Source organism: Haliaeetus albicilla, chromosome 7 (genome assembly GCF_947461875.1).
Source record: "Haliaeetus albicilla chromosome 7, bHalAlb1.1, whole genome shotgun sequence".
Classification (NCBI taxonomy): Eukaryota; Metazoa; Chordata; class Aves; order Accipitriformes; family Accipitridae; genus Haliaeetus; species Haliaeetus albicilla.
The window spans coordinates 30332659-30350820 of NC_091489.1; the positions used below are offsets into that span (position 1 = coordinate 30332659).

General features: G+C 37.8%; 1 protein-coding gene across 4 annotated transcripts in view; it reads right to left on the bottom strand.

Moving 5' to 3' along the window:
- The window catches only part of MACROD2 (mono-ADP ribosylhydrolase 2), a 942372-nt gene that overhangs the window by 736768 nt on the left and 187442 nt on the right, over positions 1 to 18162 (bottom strand). For all 4 annotated transcript variants that reach the window (XM_069787543.1, XM_069787546.1, XM_069787545.1 and 1 more), the window contains exon 4: positions 12479 to 12508. In XM_069787543.1, coding sequence (XP_069643644.1) covers positions 12479 to 12508 — 30 coding nt within the window. The remainder of the gene's footprint in view (positions 1 to 12478; positions 12509 to 18162) is intronic.

The following is an 18162-nucleotide window of genomic DNA, read 5'->3' on the forward strand; positions in this document are numbered from 1 at the left end:
GAGGAGACCAAATTCCACCGCAGCTGGGTTATTTCTGAAGAGAAGCCCCACCCTTGAACAAATAATCCCTGTGGAGAAATTATTGTCCAATCATCAAGGGTGAAGAAATACAAAGAAGGTACTAACACCAGGGGTTTTATCCTTTTACACCGACAATGCTTCCTTCATTCCTAAGAGCAGTGGCACAGCAGACGGGGTGACCACTGTGGTTGGGCTAACCATTTTAAATCAAATTTGTGATTAAAAGATAAACAAAGATGACAACCGTAACTGCAGGCTTTCATAAACTTTTTCTTCACTTACAGAAACTCTGAAATTGGCAGTTCTCTTTCATTTTCATGAGTAATGAATTCATTTGACTCGACAAATTACTGCCTGTTCAGAACACTTTTACCTTTATCCCAGTACAAACTGGTGAAAGGAAGGAGACAGGGCACTACCTGCATTGAGGGGCAGATGGCATGATTCAAGATAACAGGGACTGGTGACTAAACCTGTGATTAGGATATGGTATAAGAGCGAAGCTAGCAATGAAAGGGAACAGGCATATGAATTCAAAGACAGAGAATCTGGGAAATTGGCCTGGGACTAAAACTAAATCATTTCCCAATAAAGAAATCAGACAGTGAGCCAGGAGCAGGGAAAAACCATGACTGGCTAGAAACAGAGACTAATTTTCAGAAGTGAACTTTAAGGCAAAAAGTTAGAAAGGGGACACTCACTCCTTGCACCCCAAATGTTTGAGAACAGGGTCTCAGATTACAATCTGCCCAGCAGCAGAGATAGTTACCACTCATCTCTTCCCCTTCTCGCTTGTTTCCACACCCATCACTCCTCTCTCAATCAGCTCTCTGCTCCTTAATCACATCAAAGCAAACCTTTTTAAGACCACAGTCTGAAACTGAGTAAAAACCCTCCCTAAAACCAATCCCTCTTTAATATGCAAATTTAGGCCAGCAGATTTTTGAATCGATATGATTAAGGGAGAAGTAAACTGTACAATGCAGGTAGTGGGACTGGGAACAAGAAGTAGATATGAAGGTGGGAATCCCAGGGTGAATTTCAGTCTGACAACTTACAATACTGCATTACATCTGGAGTTGATACGCAAGTTCCAGTTTGCAGAATCGCTTGGAATTTACCAGATCTACTTTTTGAAATGTAAGGACTTCCATTTCTTTACAGAAATTAGTCCCCTGTTGCATAGCTTAGGCCTTAAAATTAGAATTATGAGCTTAATCTCTGCTTTTTTTTTCTTTTCTTTTGGTGAAGATAACACCATTGTTTTGGGGAAGACAAATAAATTACCTATGAAATATTTATTTATGAAATCATACACCAAACTGATAGTACCATAAAAAATACTGGTTTGCAGACCAGAGTTTAAGTACACAAAAAGTAAAACATGGGTTTGCTTTGAACAAAGAGGATGACTGAGATGAGGTTCCAGCTGGAGAAACAGTGCAATTGTACAGTTAGAAGCAATATCATAAGACATATATGCATAGAGACTGTGAGCCTGAAGGTAACTTGAATTTTGGCACTTCCTAACTTTAAGCACTTGGTTTTGCACCTTAATAGCATTCTTTTAACATTGTGTGCATATAATACATTCATAGATCACCCAGCCAAGACATAGTTGATATAATCATCCACATTTGTGAATGATTTGTGAAGCTTACATGAGTTTGCTAAGTTGCAGCCCTCCCCAATAAAAATTAAAACAGATGCCTCTGTGAAGCCCAGAGAAACAAGCTGATAATGTAAAAGGAACAGACTGAACTGTAACAGAAGGGTGACAAAAAATATTTTGTTCTTTGCTACTGTATATGTAGCCAAAACTACAACACTACAGATCTGTCAGTCCAAATGGCAAAAATATGATTTTGAATTTTAAAAAGATAAATTAGCTTTAAAAAAAACCCCTTGAATTATAAACCCTACACGTTACAAGGCCTTTACATAAGAACAAGGAAAAAGATGTAAATAAGGCAACTTTGTAAAGAAAAAAACCCAACTGTTTTACACATATTTATAAGGCAGCATTTTTAATGGGAGAATCATTGAAATTCTTCTGCTGTTGGAAGAGGCTGGATTTGGTCAATAATAAAATTTGATACTTTCTTAATCTAGAAGAATCTCTTTTCATCATCAAAGATTTTAAAATGCTTTGTTATTAACACCATACAAATACAAATTAAAAGTAAACAGCCCTTCTCTAACTTAATATAGAAAAGTCCCAAATAAGAAGAGTGAATTGTTGTATATTTAGAATTATTAATGGTGGTAGCCTCAAATACATCACATTTTTCCTATATTCAAATCTTATCTCCATTAGCGTAAAAATGGTTATCTAGCAGTACCTTATTTCCAGTTGGTGGTCCTTCTGCCATTCATTTAGAGAATTTGCTGTATAACCAATTAAGGTCTAATTGTCAGAAAGTTGCTCTCAGTAGAGTATGTTTTCTCTTTTTCCAAGTATCATCCTGTTTCTACCCATGAAACTGGTACTAAAATTAAAATTCCTCTTCCTTCCAAATAGGAATCAAAATTCCTATTTGCAAAATTGATATAGGCATTATGAAACCCCAGTGAGTTACTCTTTGCCTTCAGAGAGCTCTTTTCTATTTGGACCTTTTGCAAAACATACGGTTTCCTTGTCTCATTTTCCCAATTGTAAAATGGAGAAAACATTACTTCTCTGTTTACAGAGCAATTAGGATAAATGCACCAAAGGTCTGTGGAGCATTTAGATTCTGTGATAATAATGCTCATACGGATGAGGTTCATCAATGTGTTTTCTTTCATATCAAAGCCTTCTTCAGCAGTTCCTGTCCCTGATTACTTCACACCTCAGTTTACTGTTCCCCCACTACAACTGATTTTAAAAATAAAGTCTAAATTGAATGTACAAAGTCATTCAGGCTAAACTTGAAGCCCCAGACAGGGCAGGGAGCTTTTTTATTTGTTTCTTAAATCATGGGAGCTGTCTACTTTGGAGCTTGCCGTATGACATTAGAATGAAAATCAGCAACTGGAAGCCGCATTACCATCCAATTTTATCAGTTAGAAAAGATGAGCAACTGCAGAGACAGGTTTATACATGTAGGTTTTCTGCTAATGTCTCTTAAAAATCAGTTCTACCTATGTAAGAGTTTTAATCCTTCATTAGCAATCACCACATTTCATTTTTTTTTTTATTATGCCCGAAAGTTCATTCCACTTTACACTGTCTGTTTGATAGAGGGTTCTCAAAACTGGAAGGAAGATAGGGACATAGAAAACAAAGAACAGTTCTTTCCAAGACTCAACCATCTTGCCAGCTATTCTGCTGGAGATTTTCTTGGCTTTTGAAAAGCTGCATGATATAATCTGTAAGCGTCTTGCACAGAACAAAGGAACTCTGGAAAAATGTGATCAGCAAAGAGCGATTCATAAATGAGCAGTGAAGCTCTGTGGAAAGAGCAGAAAATTTGATATAGAAGGTGAGAGGTGAATGCAGACCTGATTTCATAATCCTTCATTCTATGTGGCAAGAAGAGAATTGTAAACTCTTCCTATAATATCATTAATTTTGAAACTTGGTTTTTGCTTGCCTCTATAGTTTAATCCTGAGTTTTATTCAAGATTTTCTTTGAAAATATAGTGACTAAGAAGTAATTGATTTCATTAGAAATAACAAGAAGGAACTATTGTAAATTTTTTCCATTATAGGAGGTGGGGCATTAAGGACAATGACAACCTCCGATCTCTGACCTTTGGAGAATGTGACTTTTCATGCCCCAGCACATCAGGGAGACATAGTTAAGGCTATCTTCTCCCTCCTTCTGGGGAGGTGCTAGTGCTATGCAATGTCTATATTTTCATTTTATTGGACACATACACATTTTAAAAAGAATAAGCAACAAGGATCAGCAAATAGTTGTTGCCATTTTTCTATGCCATTTTTCTGTGCCTTGCTGCTCACACCTGTATACACACTTGATGTAGAAGGTAATGAGCTTGGGGCTTAAAGATACTTTTAAGGAACTCTCTACTGATTAAGGTCTTTGTTTTGTATTTAGGCATACCAGCATGAAAACTTCAATACATGGGCTGATATTCGAAAGTGCCTCTGTGTCTGTAAGTCAAGTACCTCCATCACTCCTTTATTTCATTTGTTCTATTTCTTTTAATATCAGCTGTAAAAATAAATAAATGTGTTTTTTAAAAATGTTTTAAATTGCATTTTACATTTTTCTCCTACTGAGTAGTCAGTAATTCTGTTACAGGACCAGGAAAATAGCTGTGGACCTTAAATCTGAAAAACAGATTTAAAAACACCACAACCCCTGCTTGAGCCTAACAAAACAAGTCTTTACTGCAGTGCTCACTTCATTCTTACCTCAGCAAAAGGAACACTGTCAAGATTGTTAGGTGTGAAACTGAACAACTTTGACAGGTGTCCCAATTTACAGATTTTTTCTTTAAAGAAAACCAATCAAATGCTTAATTTTAAATCTGTCTTCTATAGACAGGCACATATATAGACTCAAATGTCTGACCTACTGTATTCTTATTGTATCACACAGTCACAACTTGTCGCTTCCTGCACTCCCAGACTCTACTTTCACCCTGGGAGCTGTGCTCTTCACCTTCAACTACAGGGGGAGAGTCTCAACGAAGTATCCTAAGATGCTCGAGCAGCACCTTGGTAAATGAAAAAATAATTGTATTTTCTGCATACAAGACATACATGCGAGACATATATGTATTTGTCTATATGTGGAAAGTGTTTAACATTTTTAGAGCTTATGTCCAATTCACGTAACAAACATACTGTGAATTGCCTTATACATAATGTGGTATCTGTGGATTAGGGAAGGTTTGTGATCTCTAATCCTCATTTGCAGCTCTGTCCCATAACATGAAACAAAAAAAGAAATACATCCCTTACATAACTGCCTGCCTTTTCGGCTTGGATTTTTATCAAGAGCACCTTAAATTTTCAATGACCATGAACCAAAGGTCTTTCCCAGTCTAACAAAATTAATGCCATATTTTTATTTATACACATGCGCATGTGCGTGCACACACACACACACGCTAAGTCTGACTTTCTGACACGACTGCAAGATTCAGTCACAAATACATAGTGACATGCATATATGTATATGAAAGCCATATATATATGGCAGAAACTGTGTATGTTCATTTTTTAGTTGTGGGTATATAACACTGTAATTACCTCATAACGAAATTAAACAAAACGAGGAGAGTCAGTGTGGCAGTCTGAGTAAGAAAAAGGCCTCACAATTAAGTGGGAGCTCAGAGTGTTGTGGACTCAGCACTCACTAACTGATGAGTGAAAAATAAAACGTCACCTTTTAATGACTAATTAAGTCAACACAGCAGCAACATTAAATGGCTGAGGACAGCAGTGACTAAGTATGCCTGGACACACTAGATTTTAGATCATTTTCATGACTGAAACATACAGTCATGTTCCTATACCACTGGCTGGAATAGGAGCACCACTTTAAAGAATCAAAGGCTGACCATGTATTTTAAAAAAGTCATCGTTACAGAAAGTCATTTATGAGCATCAACAACTATTCACACACATTTAAAACTTAACACCTGATCACATACCTGTATCAGTTCCTGTAAATAGCAAACCATAATTTTTTTCTTTTTTAAGTAACTGCTGGGAAAGTATAATTAACAGGATACAATTAAGCAACAACTAAGAAATACTTAAAATCAATCCAGAGACTTCCTGTTTATAATTATTACCCATAACTATAAGAATGTATAAAATGACTGGAGAAATGAAGCTAGCACCCTATATACCCAAAGAGCAAAATACATATCATATTTAAACAAAAACAACACCACCAAAAAAAGAAACTAGACTAGAGCACACATTTTAAATACAATCATGGCAGTATGGGTTAAGGGTCCTTTGAAATAAACTATGCTTATTTATTTATAGAGCTAGTATCATTATATCTCTAGATGTACTACAAAATGAGAAAACCCACTAATTTCAATTAAAGCTGAACTAAAACATGGAAATATCCATTGCAATAACAGAAGGCAGAAAGTAAACATACATACACAGATTGAAGAAAGAAAGAAAAAACATTTCAAGAATAACTGACCTGTAAAGAAAGATTTTTGCTTACATAGGAAGTTTGAATAAATTCTACAAAAGCGGTTAAATTACAGAGAAATCCATTTCCTTTGATCTGATCCACCAAAAAGCTCATAAATAATAACAAGACTTTGGGCTGAACCAAACACCTTGAAAGGGTTACAGTCTACCCTGAGCTACTGGGCTACCAATGGAACTAGTATTACAGCTGTACAGAAAGAAATACATAAATGCATAAATATTAAAATTTTAATTGGCTGATGTACTGTCACAGTGGGGGAACTGGTGGATACAGCCCTCTCAAACCCACTCTATTTACAGAGAGGAAAAAGAATAGCATGCAAACAGTAAAAAGAGATAAAACACTTTAACAACCCTACAGAATTGCAGCAGCAATCTTCTAGCAGAAAGGGATTAATTAACAACAAAGGCTAATGGCCATTTGCTTTAAATTATCAGTTCGTCTACATGATCATTATTCGCTAGGAAAATCTTTGTACCTTCATAGCTATTATCTAAATACCTAAGATATGATGACTCAGTGTACAAAGCAACTGAAAGCTTTTGAAGCTAGCTGAAATTCCAGATGAAGCACATTTGTTCCATGAAGCCATTTGTTGCAAGCACACCCCAATCTGACAAACGTATCTGACATGATACAAGAAAATGCCAACAGACCGACATAAAAAAATACAAAATAATAATGCTTATTTTCTCGATGAAAGAATCCTGTCAGTGCTCCTTTCCCAAACTCTTTCTTCTCCTCTCAACGGATGCATTCATGTTATGCACACGTCATGCACAAATTTGAACTTTGGATTTAAACCCTTGCTTCACTTGCATTTAAATTATGTAAATATCAAGCCCAAGCCCTGTGAAATCCAAAACAGAGAGCATCTCATCCTGGTTCAGGATAAAACAGGCTTGTCTTCTTCCTGTTACACATTTTGAATGGGCTAGCATAGGGCCAGTCTAATATTTATTCTCCTTTTACACTGCTATGGGGTGGTCTACAAGTTGTCTCATACTTGCCTCCAGTTTTCTCTTGTACAACTTTCACTTCTCAGTGTCATGAATATTCATTTGCCATGTAAGTTGATGTCAAGTTACTATTCAGACAGTGAAAAAACTCCTTTTTTTTGGTAGAGATTTAACTATCAGAAGATGGCTGGAAATGGTTAGTAGTGTAACTAAGTCACAGCTGTGAGAATAAAAACTTTATCCCTGGCCAAGGGGAGGGATGTCAAGAAAAGATATTTGTGTCAGCCATTCCTTTCTGCCACTACTGACTAGATAATTACTGGCTTTTTGAACTCATTAGCCTGCAATTATGTGACAAACAGACAGGGTGGCTGGCAAACGCCAGTGACTTTGCAGTAGCACTCTACCAGCAGTTATAGTCTACTTCTACAGCATTAGCAGCAGCCATGATGATTGTGCTACAGACCTGCTATACCCATGTTGGAAGACAAACTCCACCATCGGTTTGGACCCAAGTGGTAACACCCAGATGCTGGAACACTGGTACCTACTGGTACTTCAGCTGCCCCAGACAAAGTGACATTCAACCCCACCCAACCCTGGGTCCTATCTGCCAGATCCATGTCTCTATCTCGGAAAGCCTATTGGGCTGACATGGCACTAGATGCTTGCACATAGACTAGCGTAAGCTGCTCGCATTTTGAAGTGGCATACTGACCCCTGCACAAAGTCCATCTCCTGCACCACGTGATTTTGTGCTCAGGCTCAGCAAAAGACTCCAGTCATTGAATAGCTCATTTCCCTCCTGATAAACCTGTTTTCCAGGATAGAAGTCAGCCTGTGGTAATTTCTTTGTAGCAGGAGAAAACACTTTTTTTTGCCACTATTATAATCTAACACAGATATAAAGGCGAACAAAGAAGGCAAGCAAATCCCACTTTCAAAATGGAGTCTACCCGATAATGTACAGAGAAACCGAGTTCCCTGCTGTGATCATGAACACAATACAAGCTCCCCATGCTGTAACAGTTGCTTAAAATGACATGCTTACAAACCGTATCTTAGCAGACTGAAGAGGTAGGTCTGGTCTACATTTAAGATATGCTAACATACTTATGGCTATATAGGAATTAATTTTTGCCATGCCACCAAAAGCCCTAGAAAAGACATAGTTACAGTGGTCAAAAAAGAGGGACACGGAGAGAAACAGAAAAGCAAACAGATCTTTTGGGGCAACCAACTTAAACTGGGTCCAAACAATGCTTCCAAAAGACTGCGAATATAACCTGTCTCCTCTCAGAGTTTTTAAAGACAAAATTACCGTTTTCAAATACACAGCTGACAAAAATTATGTTCATAACAGGACACACTAAATGATGATATCTCCTTCCTCAACTCTAGCATAGGCAACAAAATCTTATGAGGGAAAAAAAAAAATCCCTAGTTTGCTATTTTAAATATACCCTCAATTTAAGGTTAAAGAAAGCAAGCCAAGCCAGAAATCAGCATGTAACAGGAACTTGATTACAGTCAGCAAATGAAGTAAAGGAAAAATGAACCCCAAGGAAAATAACTGAAAACTAAGTGGGGACAGTGGGGCACAAAACCCTAAAAAACCCTACAGACTATCCAAAACCCTAAGGGGGAGCAGAAGTCTCAGCTCTTGCTCACTTTGCTTTAACAAAGTGCATGAAACCACAAACTTTCATTCCTTTACACAGCTGTTAAAGAATGTAAAGAAAAACATTGCCAAGAAAAAGAGGGCATTTCCATTTCTCAACAGCCAAAACTTCATGATACATTTTTAAAAGGGGTCATTTTTTCTCAAAATACCAAATGTTTTTTCCTCACTCCCTCCAAATGCAGGTAATTTTCTTAATAATTTTCACCTTTGCACTGTTGAATATAATGGGACAAATAATACATGATGCACAAATAAGTCATAATGCTCTCTGCAAGTTAATAGCAGCAGTGAGATGCTGAATGTGTGATAAATCTAGACCTGAAAGTGAAATATGCCTCCTAATTAAAAATCAATTATTAAAACCAGTAAAGAATGAAAAAGAAAAAAAGCTCACCCACCAAACTCATAACAAAATCCTGAAAACTTCAGAGTTATGTGAAAAACAGAAAGAAACCTTCAACATCTATATTTAACTAAAGATTCTTCTAAGACCCTATTGTGGGTTTCTCGATTTTATGATTAAACAGTGAATAGTGACCAGTTCTGTGAATAATTGTTTCTGGTATCTTTTGTGCTTTTATCTCTTCATTCCAAATGGTCATGAAAGTGAATAGACAGCATTTAAATGGGGAATGCAAGAACAAATCATTACTCTAGCTCTGGGAAATCAAAGTACACAGATGCACTGATGTGGTTCTGAGGTGACGCAGGGATGATAAACAGCCACCCAAAACCACCAGCACCTAAATTTAAAACCAAGGGCACTATGTATACCGACAACGTTGCCCATTGGGTTCCTCAACAGTTCTCCTCCAGCAGATGGTTCTAACATACATATTGAGTAATTTGCAAATGTTAGATCAGGGTGTTCAAATAACTATTTCCAACTAATTTGTGTTCAATTCTGGAAAGATTTCAAATGGAGAACAATTGAAAAGCAGCTCAAAATCACAAAACCTGTTGCACAAGCTTGGACAAGCAGAAATTTCTAGTTTTCATTTTCTGTAAAACTAAGATACGTATTCATACCCCCAGCAGTGACAGAGAGATTAAATTAACGAGCGTTACTGAAGAGATCTGAATCCCATTATTGGAGAAACTACACTGGTATTATGCATTATCATAAATATTCAGCATCTGCAATCAAAAGAAGGCTTTGGTGTTTACGTATATAATAAAGTTTTAATAATTCACTAGCAATATTTCACACAGAGCGCTGCCGCCACTTCCTTCTTCAAAAAGGAAAAATATATCCAGAATTTAAAATCCAAAACCATTCAACTGGAAACAAAACTATCCCTTCTACAAAGAAATGCATGTTGCCAGTAGCAAGGATTCTTCCAAGAGGTAGGGGCTCCGGGCTTCATCTGCCTGCGGCAGGCAGGTGGGCCAGCCAGGGGTGCTGCCATCTTGTGCTTCCCTGAGCAAGCTCCAGCCTGCAGACCCTGGGCACCCTTCGCTTCTCCAAGAGGGCACAGCCAACACATGCACCCAAGGACGGAGCCACAGGCACCCCATGGCAGCCTCCCAAACTCGTAGAGTACTTTGGCAGTGAAATTCTCAGGGTTTTTCCTCAAAAGGCTCAGAAGACCTAAGCGACTGCACTCTGAAGACACATCAGCCACCCTACCCAAAGGCAGCTCATGGCACCTCCAGAGCACAAACGCAGCCCCTCAACCATCAGCAGTCAAACTCTAAGCCATAAAATAATGGTCAAATTTGGTCTTTTACCTGCATCGCAAGCATGGGGTACGTTGTTATCCGTCTACTGGAGATTAAAGGATCTGGGATTGTGTTTCACATGGTTTTGGCCATGGGGGGCTGCACGGAGACCTCCTCTGTGGGAGGGCGTCGGGACTGCCCTGTGCTGCCCACAGCCAGTTGCAGCTGGTTCCCTACAGGACCCACTGTGTGCCAAAACTCAACCTGCCACAGCAGCTTCCCAATGCTGCTGAGGAAAGCTATTGAAGAAATGGTGGTAAAAGCCCACAAAGACGCCAAGGCAGGAGGAGAGAGGGGAGATGCAGAAGAGAAGGTGCCCCAGTCTCTGTGCTGCCATTATCTTGGCCTGCCCTGAGTGGGGGCAGGAGAACAGGAAGCGGGGGGTGGGGGTGGGGCGGGGGGGCCAAGATGTTTTTAATTGCCAATAAATTAACTCAATTGAAACTCCCCCAGTTTTAACACATAAAATATAGGAAAAATCCCAACTTGACCTGTGGTGTGGGCTCATCCCATCTGCCACAGAGGGTGAGCCACTTTATCTAGTGCCACACGGAATGGACATCAACTTTTGAAGTACAGTCCAGCTGAATAAATACCACAGAAAGTCAACAGCCAAATCCTTTCAGCAGTAGCAGTGCTCTGGGAACCTGATTGGAATTTGAACATTTGCATCGATTTTTTTTTTTTTTTTTTTTGACATTACCAGCTGGGAGCAAGCGCTGGAGAGGAGGTAAGCGGACGGCTCCACAGGAACATGAATGGCTAGCAAAGGATTACGTTTTAAAGGATTATCTTTTAAACAAAGAAAAATTTGGGATACTGCAAACAACTAACTCGAATCAAAAGAAACAGATTAATCCAACAGGATTACCAGGTAAGGCTTCCCTGTACTTCAGTGTCCAGACACACAGCTGAGAAACATGAACAGTTTTATTTAGACACCTGGGTGCAGTTGTCAAGCACCTTTTCATGGTGCACAAATAAGGGAGGCCTGTTCAGTTAAGGCTGTTAAAACAAAAGCTTTGACGACTTATCCTCAAGTCTCACAAGCAACAGCAATCTTCTGTCTTTTCACAGAGCCCTTTCCTTTACTCTTGCATATGTAAGCTCTGATCATCAAGTCCTTTTAACTCCAGCCAGGAAGGAAGATTAGTCGCTGCCTGTACTGCTCCTGCACTGTGAAATTTCCAGAACTGAGCTCTTTTACTTCCCTCTGGGAGGCAGGGGAAGTCACAGAAAACTGAGATCAAGCTCTTCATGGGTTTTTTTTTCCTGAATTGTTAACACTCGTGTAAGCTTTTATGGCCACAGTACTACAGTATTACAAAAAGCAAAATAGCATCGATCTACTAAAATAAAACAGCATCCATATATTTGGAAACAATACACACTATATGCACTTGAGTATCTCTGTCTTACTAGCAGACTTGTTAGTAGCTTATCTAACATGCACCAAAGATTTGTATTTAAATCTGCTTGAGTATTCTGGCAAACAGAATGGGGTAAGCAACTGAGTTTAAAAAAAAAAAAAAGTGCAAAGATAAAGCCTCATTAATTTACTAAAATGACTTTTTACAGTGTTTTAATTTTTTAATATTTCTTTTAAAACTGTTTATTTAACATCCATTCAAGGTTCCCTTGAAGTAAATTAAAAATCCTAAATACTTAAACACAACATAACATAAGGCAGTTCAGCTCTTTTATATTTCAGTCAGCCTCATATACAGGTCAGCCCTAGTCTAATCCAGAAGGGAAACGGGATTGAGCAGCAGTCACAAACCCTGCCTCATGGTGATATGAAACATCAACTTTGGTGAGTTTGCCCATCTAATAATTTTACATTTCCATCTTTTGAACTTATCACATACTGTTTTATAACCAACTAAACACTACATTTGTTCAGCATATATTTCACACTTATTTAAGAATAAATAGAGCATTAAACCAAGACTCACCTCCTCCACCTCCAAGAAGGCTGGAATTAGCTGCAAGAAGAACAAAAGGAGAATCATTAGCACTGAGCTTCCTAAATATAGATGGAACCAAAACAGAAGATGTTTGACAAGAGATTTTCCATTGTTTCAGTAACTTTGCTACTCTTCGCTTATCCAAAAATATTCATTGCAAAAACAAGCATTTATGTAAAATGCAATTGCAGTCTTTACCTTTGCACTATTTTGAACATATAAACTAATAAATAAAAACAGTAATACAATTATTAAACATAATGTGTTGAATAGCTTATGAAATTATAATCTTGAATTTATAACTCTATAAACCACATTCCTTTGTGATTACCAAATGAAGTAAAAGTCTTTCATTTTAGAGAAACTTAAATAGACTTTGATGCCACTTTGGGTTAGCTCTCCTTGTTTTCTGTGACACGGGACCTTTGAGGATGACAATGAGAAACTTTGGCCCCATTGATATCAAAGGGTGTTTTACCATTGTATGCAATTAAGTTGGGATTTCACTCAGTATGCTTAATTGCCTCTGTACTGCAACCATCCGGCCACCCATGCCAGAAATGGATAAATCACTTATGGAAAGCAATTTTCAGAGCATGGTGATACAAGATGGTCCTTCAAATTAAGCTAGCACAATTGGAGCCATGCCAAACATTTTCCTTTCACAGCCTAGGCAAAAACAGAAGGAAAGCCTAGGCTTCTAAGCCTGCCTTCAGTAAAGTATTCACCCTTTAGATGTGTGGGAAACAAATCCCTGTCATATCGTAACATAGATAAAACGCAGTATAAAAGCAAGAGTATAAGGGATGGATGCAAGTATTTCTTATTGCTTCCTGATGAGTAAAGGAGAAGCAAGACATCAAAACATTTCCTGCTCCAGGACAAGGGTAGATGACAAGATACACAGAATAAATTAGGTATTTTCCAGTATCCAGACTTTTTACTGTTACACGTTATTGTTTCTATGATTTCCCTCTGCTTCCTAAATAGAAGACTGTGAACAGCAAACTCCCTGCTGTTGTTTTATTTCATCGCTTTCTTGAGACTTCTACAAAAAATCGAGTTACCTTTGTCTTCCTCATTTTTTCCAATATTCTACAAACATCTTTGAGTTAACATACACTTTCAGCTCAACCATTTGCAACCAGCTTTCCCTGACACTGCAGTGAAACTGTCTTCATCGAAAAGCTAGATTTTCCATCAAAACAGCATATCCAAGATCTCTAATTTTGAAAGCAACATATACCATTAATGCTATTATCTTACAGTGACTCAGGAAGTAGCTCTATATTATTCAAAATACAATGCTCTTTAAAGAGATAAATACGCAGGTTTATAACCAGCATAACTGACAAAAATCAAAATAAACTGCAAACTACAGGGACCGTTATCCATCCTAGGACTAGTTGCTCCTACACTTACCGAGTGAGTGAATTGTTGAGACCAAGACCTAGAGGGTTGTTCTCGTGCATCTTCCTGATCCAAGCCTGGTTCTAATACTCTGCAAGATTAGATGGAGGAAAATGGGGCAAATAATCTTTGTTTCTAAAACAAAGCTATTTGTAGCCATTTTCAAAGAAGTGCCTGACTTCCTTTTTGCTGTCTGGATTCCTCTTTCAGATGCAACTCAGTAAACCAGCTGAAAATTATCCACTATTTCTTTTGCTTCAGATTTCTGACACACCACTGAGTTGAACTGGCTCATGGAGAGATACACAAGTGGCAGAACAGTGTGGCTAGGAAAGAGAAGATGGGGCAACACAGTTTGGAGAAGACAGTGCAAATCCTCTTTTTTGGCTGTCACATACTGTTATATTAGCTCAAGATCCTTAACTTTCATGTATCTACATCCCATGAATCAACTGCGTTGCTAGGACATCACTGTCACAGTTACTTTGCTTTTACATAGCATAACAAGACTGCTTTAGACTCTTGGCTATCCTCTATAAAGTGCTAGCAGGGAACAAATATTGCCATATATCAATTGCCTTTGAAAAAGACATAATGATAGTAATAATAAATGTGTGCAGACGTATTGCAAAGAGTGCCACTGAACTCCAATCTTTCTGTGTTTACCTGCTCTTCCCCTCACTGAAATTCACTATTAAAGATAGACACAAATTAAACATAGCCCCACATATTTTTACAGCAGCTTCCAAAGGCCTCTTGCAACAGGTAACATCACCTTCCCTGCAGTAAAATGAGTTTATCTGAGATGAAAACAAGCATACTTCATATCAGAAGAAAATAAAAGTAATGAAGTGTCATCTACTGCCATGAGTCTGCTATTCAAGCTTATTCTTTCTGGCACCATAGAATATACCTACGATTACCATTCTAGTTCTTGAATGAGTCAAATTCTAGGATTTCAGTTATTATGTTTGAGAGACATGAGACACACAGCTAAGACCTGTTATACCTCACTGTAACGAAAGTTTCCACTGCTAAAAAAGTTTCTTCTGATACGAAGCCAACATCCCCATTGCAAACTTTCATTTGATGGCTTCTCAGAGAATTACGTTTCTCTCATTAAGTTTTCATGACAATGTTCATCTTTCCAATACTTTCTAAAACTTGTTAATAACATATACTATAAGTCAGCACCACACACTTCTCTATAGAAACAGCAAAAACAGTTCAAATAGATTTTTGGCTGCAATGCATCTGCTACAGCTATTGAAATTGCAGTAATAATTCATAGGCACATTTTTTAAAAAAGAATTATGCTTGCATACTAGAAGGAAAATCAAACAATTTTCCTACAATGCCAGGAAAGAACATGACTGAATTATATTCACAGTATCCTTTCCAGAAAGATAATGTGTTACTCAAAAAGCAAGAACTTTTATTTTCAGATTTTTCAGACTGTACCTGAAAGGTTCAATAAAATATACCTCTCTTTCCATCTTTGGAAAAGCCTTACCATTAAAGAAGTAACTTGTCACTTAGCACCTAATAAATACTTTTCCCCAGCCAGAGCTGGGGATTTTCACCTGGATTCAGAGAGGAGGTCAGCACAGCTCCATGGCTGTAATCGCATCATATTGTGTTGGAGGAAGCATGGCCTCTCTTCTCAGTCCCTCAGTGTTAAACTACAGCTGCATTTTGTCCATCAGTGCTCCCAAATGATCAAGTCTCACAAAATACTTTGAAATGGCCTCCTGCTATAGAGGTTCAACTATGGGAAAGTATGAGTATCCGGCAGCGGGACCCTGAGAGCTTTCAACCTCCAAACTCGATGCAGTCCAAATTACCCCCCAGGTTGCACCACTACACTGTGCGCATGTACAACTCCCCCACCTAACTCAGGGCGTGCCCAGCCTTAGGTAGCACACCTTACAACATTTGTAGACAACTAGTAAATCTATCTTGACTAACCTCTTCTCCTTATTTCTCTATTCCAGAGCTGCACAAGATTTTCAAGCCATAGGAGACTTGGGGTGGGAGGAAAGAGGAAGACTGAATTGCTGCCAAGTTACCAAGGCAAAGAACAGTAAAAGAAGACAAACAAGCATAAAAGGGGCTCCAAAGAAATGTGAGGTAAAGACTTCTTGCACCTCGTTTCATTCCTCACATCACCCTTTCAAGTCGACCCGCCCAACCTTTCTAAAATTGCCTCCTTCCAAACTACAGTTTACAATAGATTCCTGGGCATTAATTCTGAAAATCCATTCACTATACAAACCTTGAAATATTATTTTAATATGTACTCATTTATACTAAAAGGAGTGATTACACAGAGTGGTCAGGCAGCCAGCAGACTACATACTTCCTTGTCAGACTGAAATATAACACACACTGATAAAACCTCATCCAAAACATCTCACTGGGTGATGGCCCACAAGAGGCAGCAGAGGTGAGAGCTCATCTAATTTTAGATATTTTTGCCTGCACCAGTAACATAGGCTTCAATATTGATCATGATGATGATAATTTTAAAAAAAAAAAAAAAACAAACCAGCTGTATTTGGGGACCTGTGGTTCCTGTGCTGTATTTTAAATAGCAGCTTCAGGATGAGACAAATCACAGCACCGGAGGTGCTGTGCATCGCCACTGCTTTAAAAGCAGTCTTGAACTCTACATTTTGAGAGACAGATCTCACCTTCACAGTCTGCCTCAGTACAGCGAACTGAAATACTTCTAGAAGTAGTCATATGGCTTTCAGCCCTTTAGTTCTAGATTTCTTTTTATTAGATACATTAGAAGCATTAGCAGTAAAAAGTGTTTCTCAAAGTTCAGCCTCATATCTAAGAAAAAAATCCACTCTAAAAAAAATCCACTTAAAAGAAAAAACAGTCTCTAATCACGGAGTATAACAATTTAGCCTTTAATGAGATGTTTATGACCCCAGATTCAACCAGAAATTCAGTATTTCAAATGACTGGGTACCTCCACAGACTAGACTTTTATGCTTTTTAACATAGTGTAGCAGCACCAGGACAGCACTACTAAGCAAACTTCATGAACACTGGTCTGGTCTACCCAGAAAACTCCATTCTTGCTCTAAGAAACAAAATTCCTTCCAAAACACTTCTTGTGGGGTGAAAGGAAAATAGGAAAAGAAAAGAAAAATAGAACACCTGGAAGGAAAGAATTTAAAGTAAGCTTAGTTTCTCATTATGGAATATGCACAATGAAATCTAAGGTTACCAAAATGTACAAATTCGAATAATGAATATACCAGCATATTTGACAAATAAAAACTGGACATGAATGTTTTAAATCTCAGCCTTCTTAATGAGTTGTCATATAGCTTTCAAATACTTTTTTGACTGAATGAGCAGACCAGAAACTCTGGCACAGGTCTTAACATTTTCCTCAATGTTCTCTTTACAACAGCATCCTTGCCAAGAAGTAGGATTATTTTAAATTTTGTGGAAATCGAATGCTGAAGAAGTTCACCTCAAATGAAACTGCGAATCTTTCTGTGCAGTAAGCCAAAAGGTATAAAAAGTGAAAAAGGATACATGTATGGGTTGCTTAAACAGACATTTGCAGACACAGAATTATTTTTTCTTCTGTCACTTCTGTGGAATTTAGAGAATAGAAAAGATGTGAATACGAATTTTTGTTATGTCTCTGGAGATAACATGCTTTTAGCTTTGTTAACAACATAGCTGAATAACTCTGGTTACTTTTTGTTGGCACATACTCATCTGACAACATTTTAAAAACATAAATTCTTCTGGGAGCATGTCTTTGTCAAGTATTAATGGCACTAGTAACTTAAATTGACATCTATGTCATGCAGCCATGCATCTGTCAGTATAATAAAAATATACTTTTAAAAGATTACTTGATATTGTCTGACTTTGGCAGCAGATGTTTTGAGCTTATTTTGATGTAAAAAAGATTAAATATTTTTGTCAATACTTTCTAATTGTGAAATTTATTCAAGAAGACATCTTTATAACTGGCAGTGTTGTAAGATGCAAGACATTCTATTGCCTCAGACACCATTTTTTGCCATCAATAAAACATCATAACAGGCAGCTGGTGAGCAGAGTACCAGTAATTTATGGAATGGGAAGCTACATTTCTTCTACGTGTTTTGTGAAACATCCTTACCTGTCACTGCATTTTGTTTGATCTTTTCTCAAGAAAGCAGAGAGAACAAAGAAGAGTGAGCTAACAACTGCACCTTGTACATTCAACCATTTTTAACATGAGA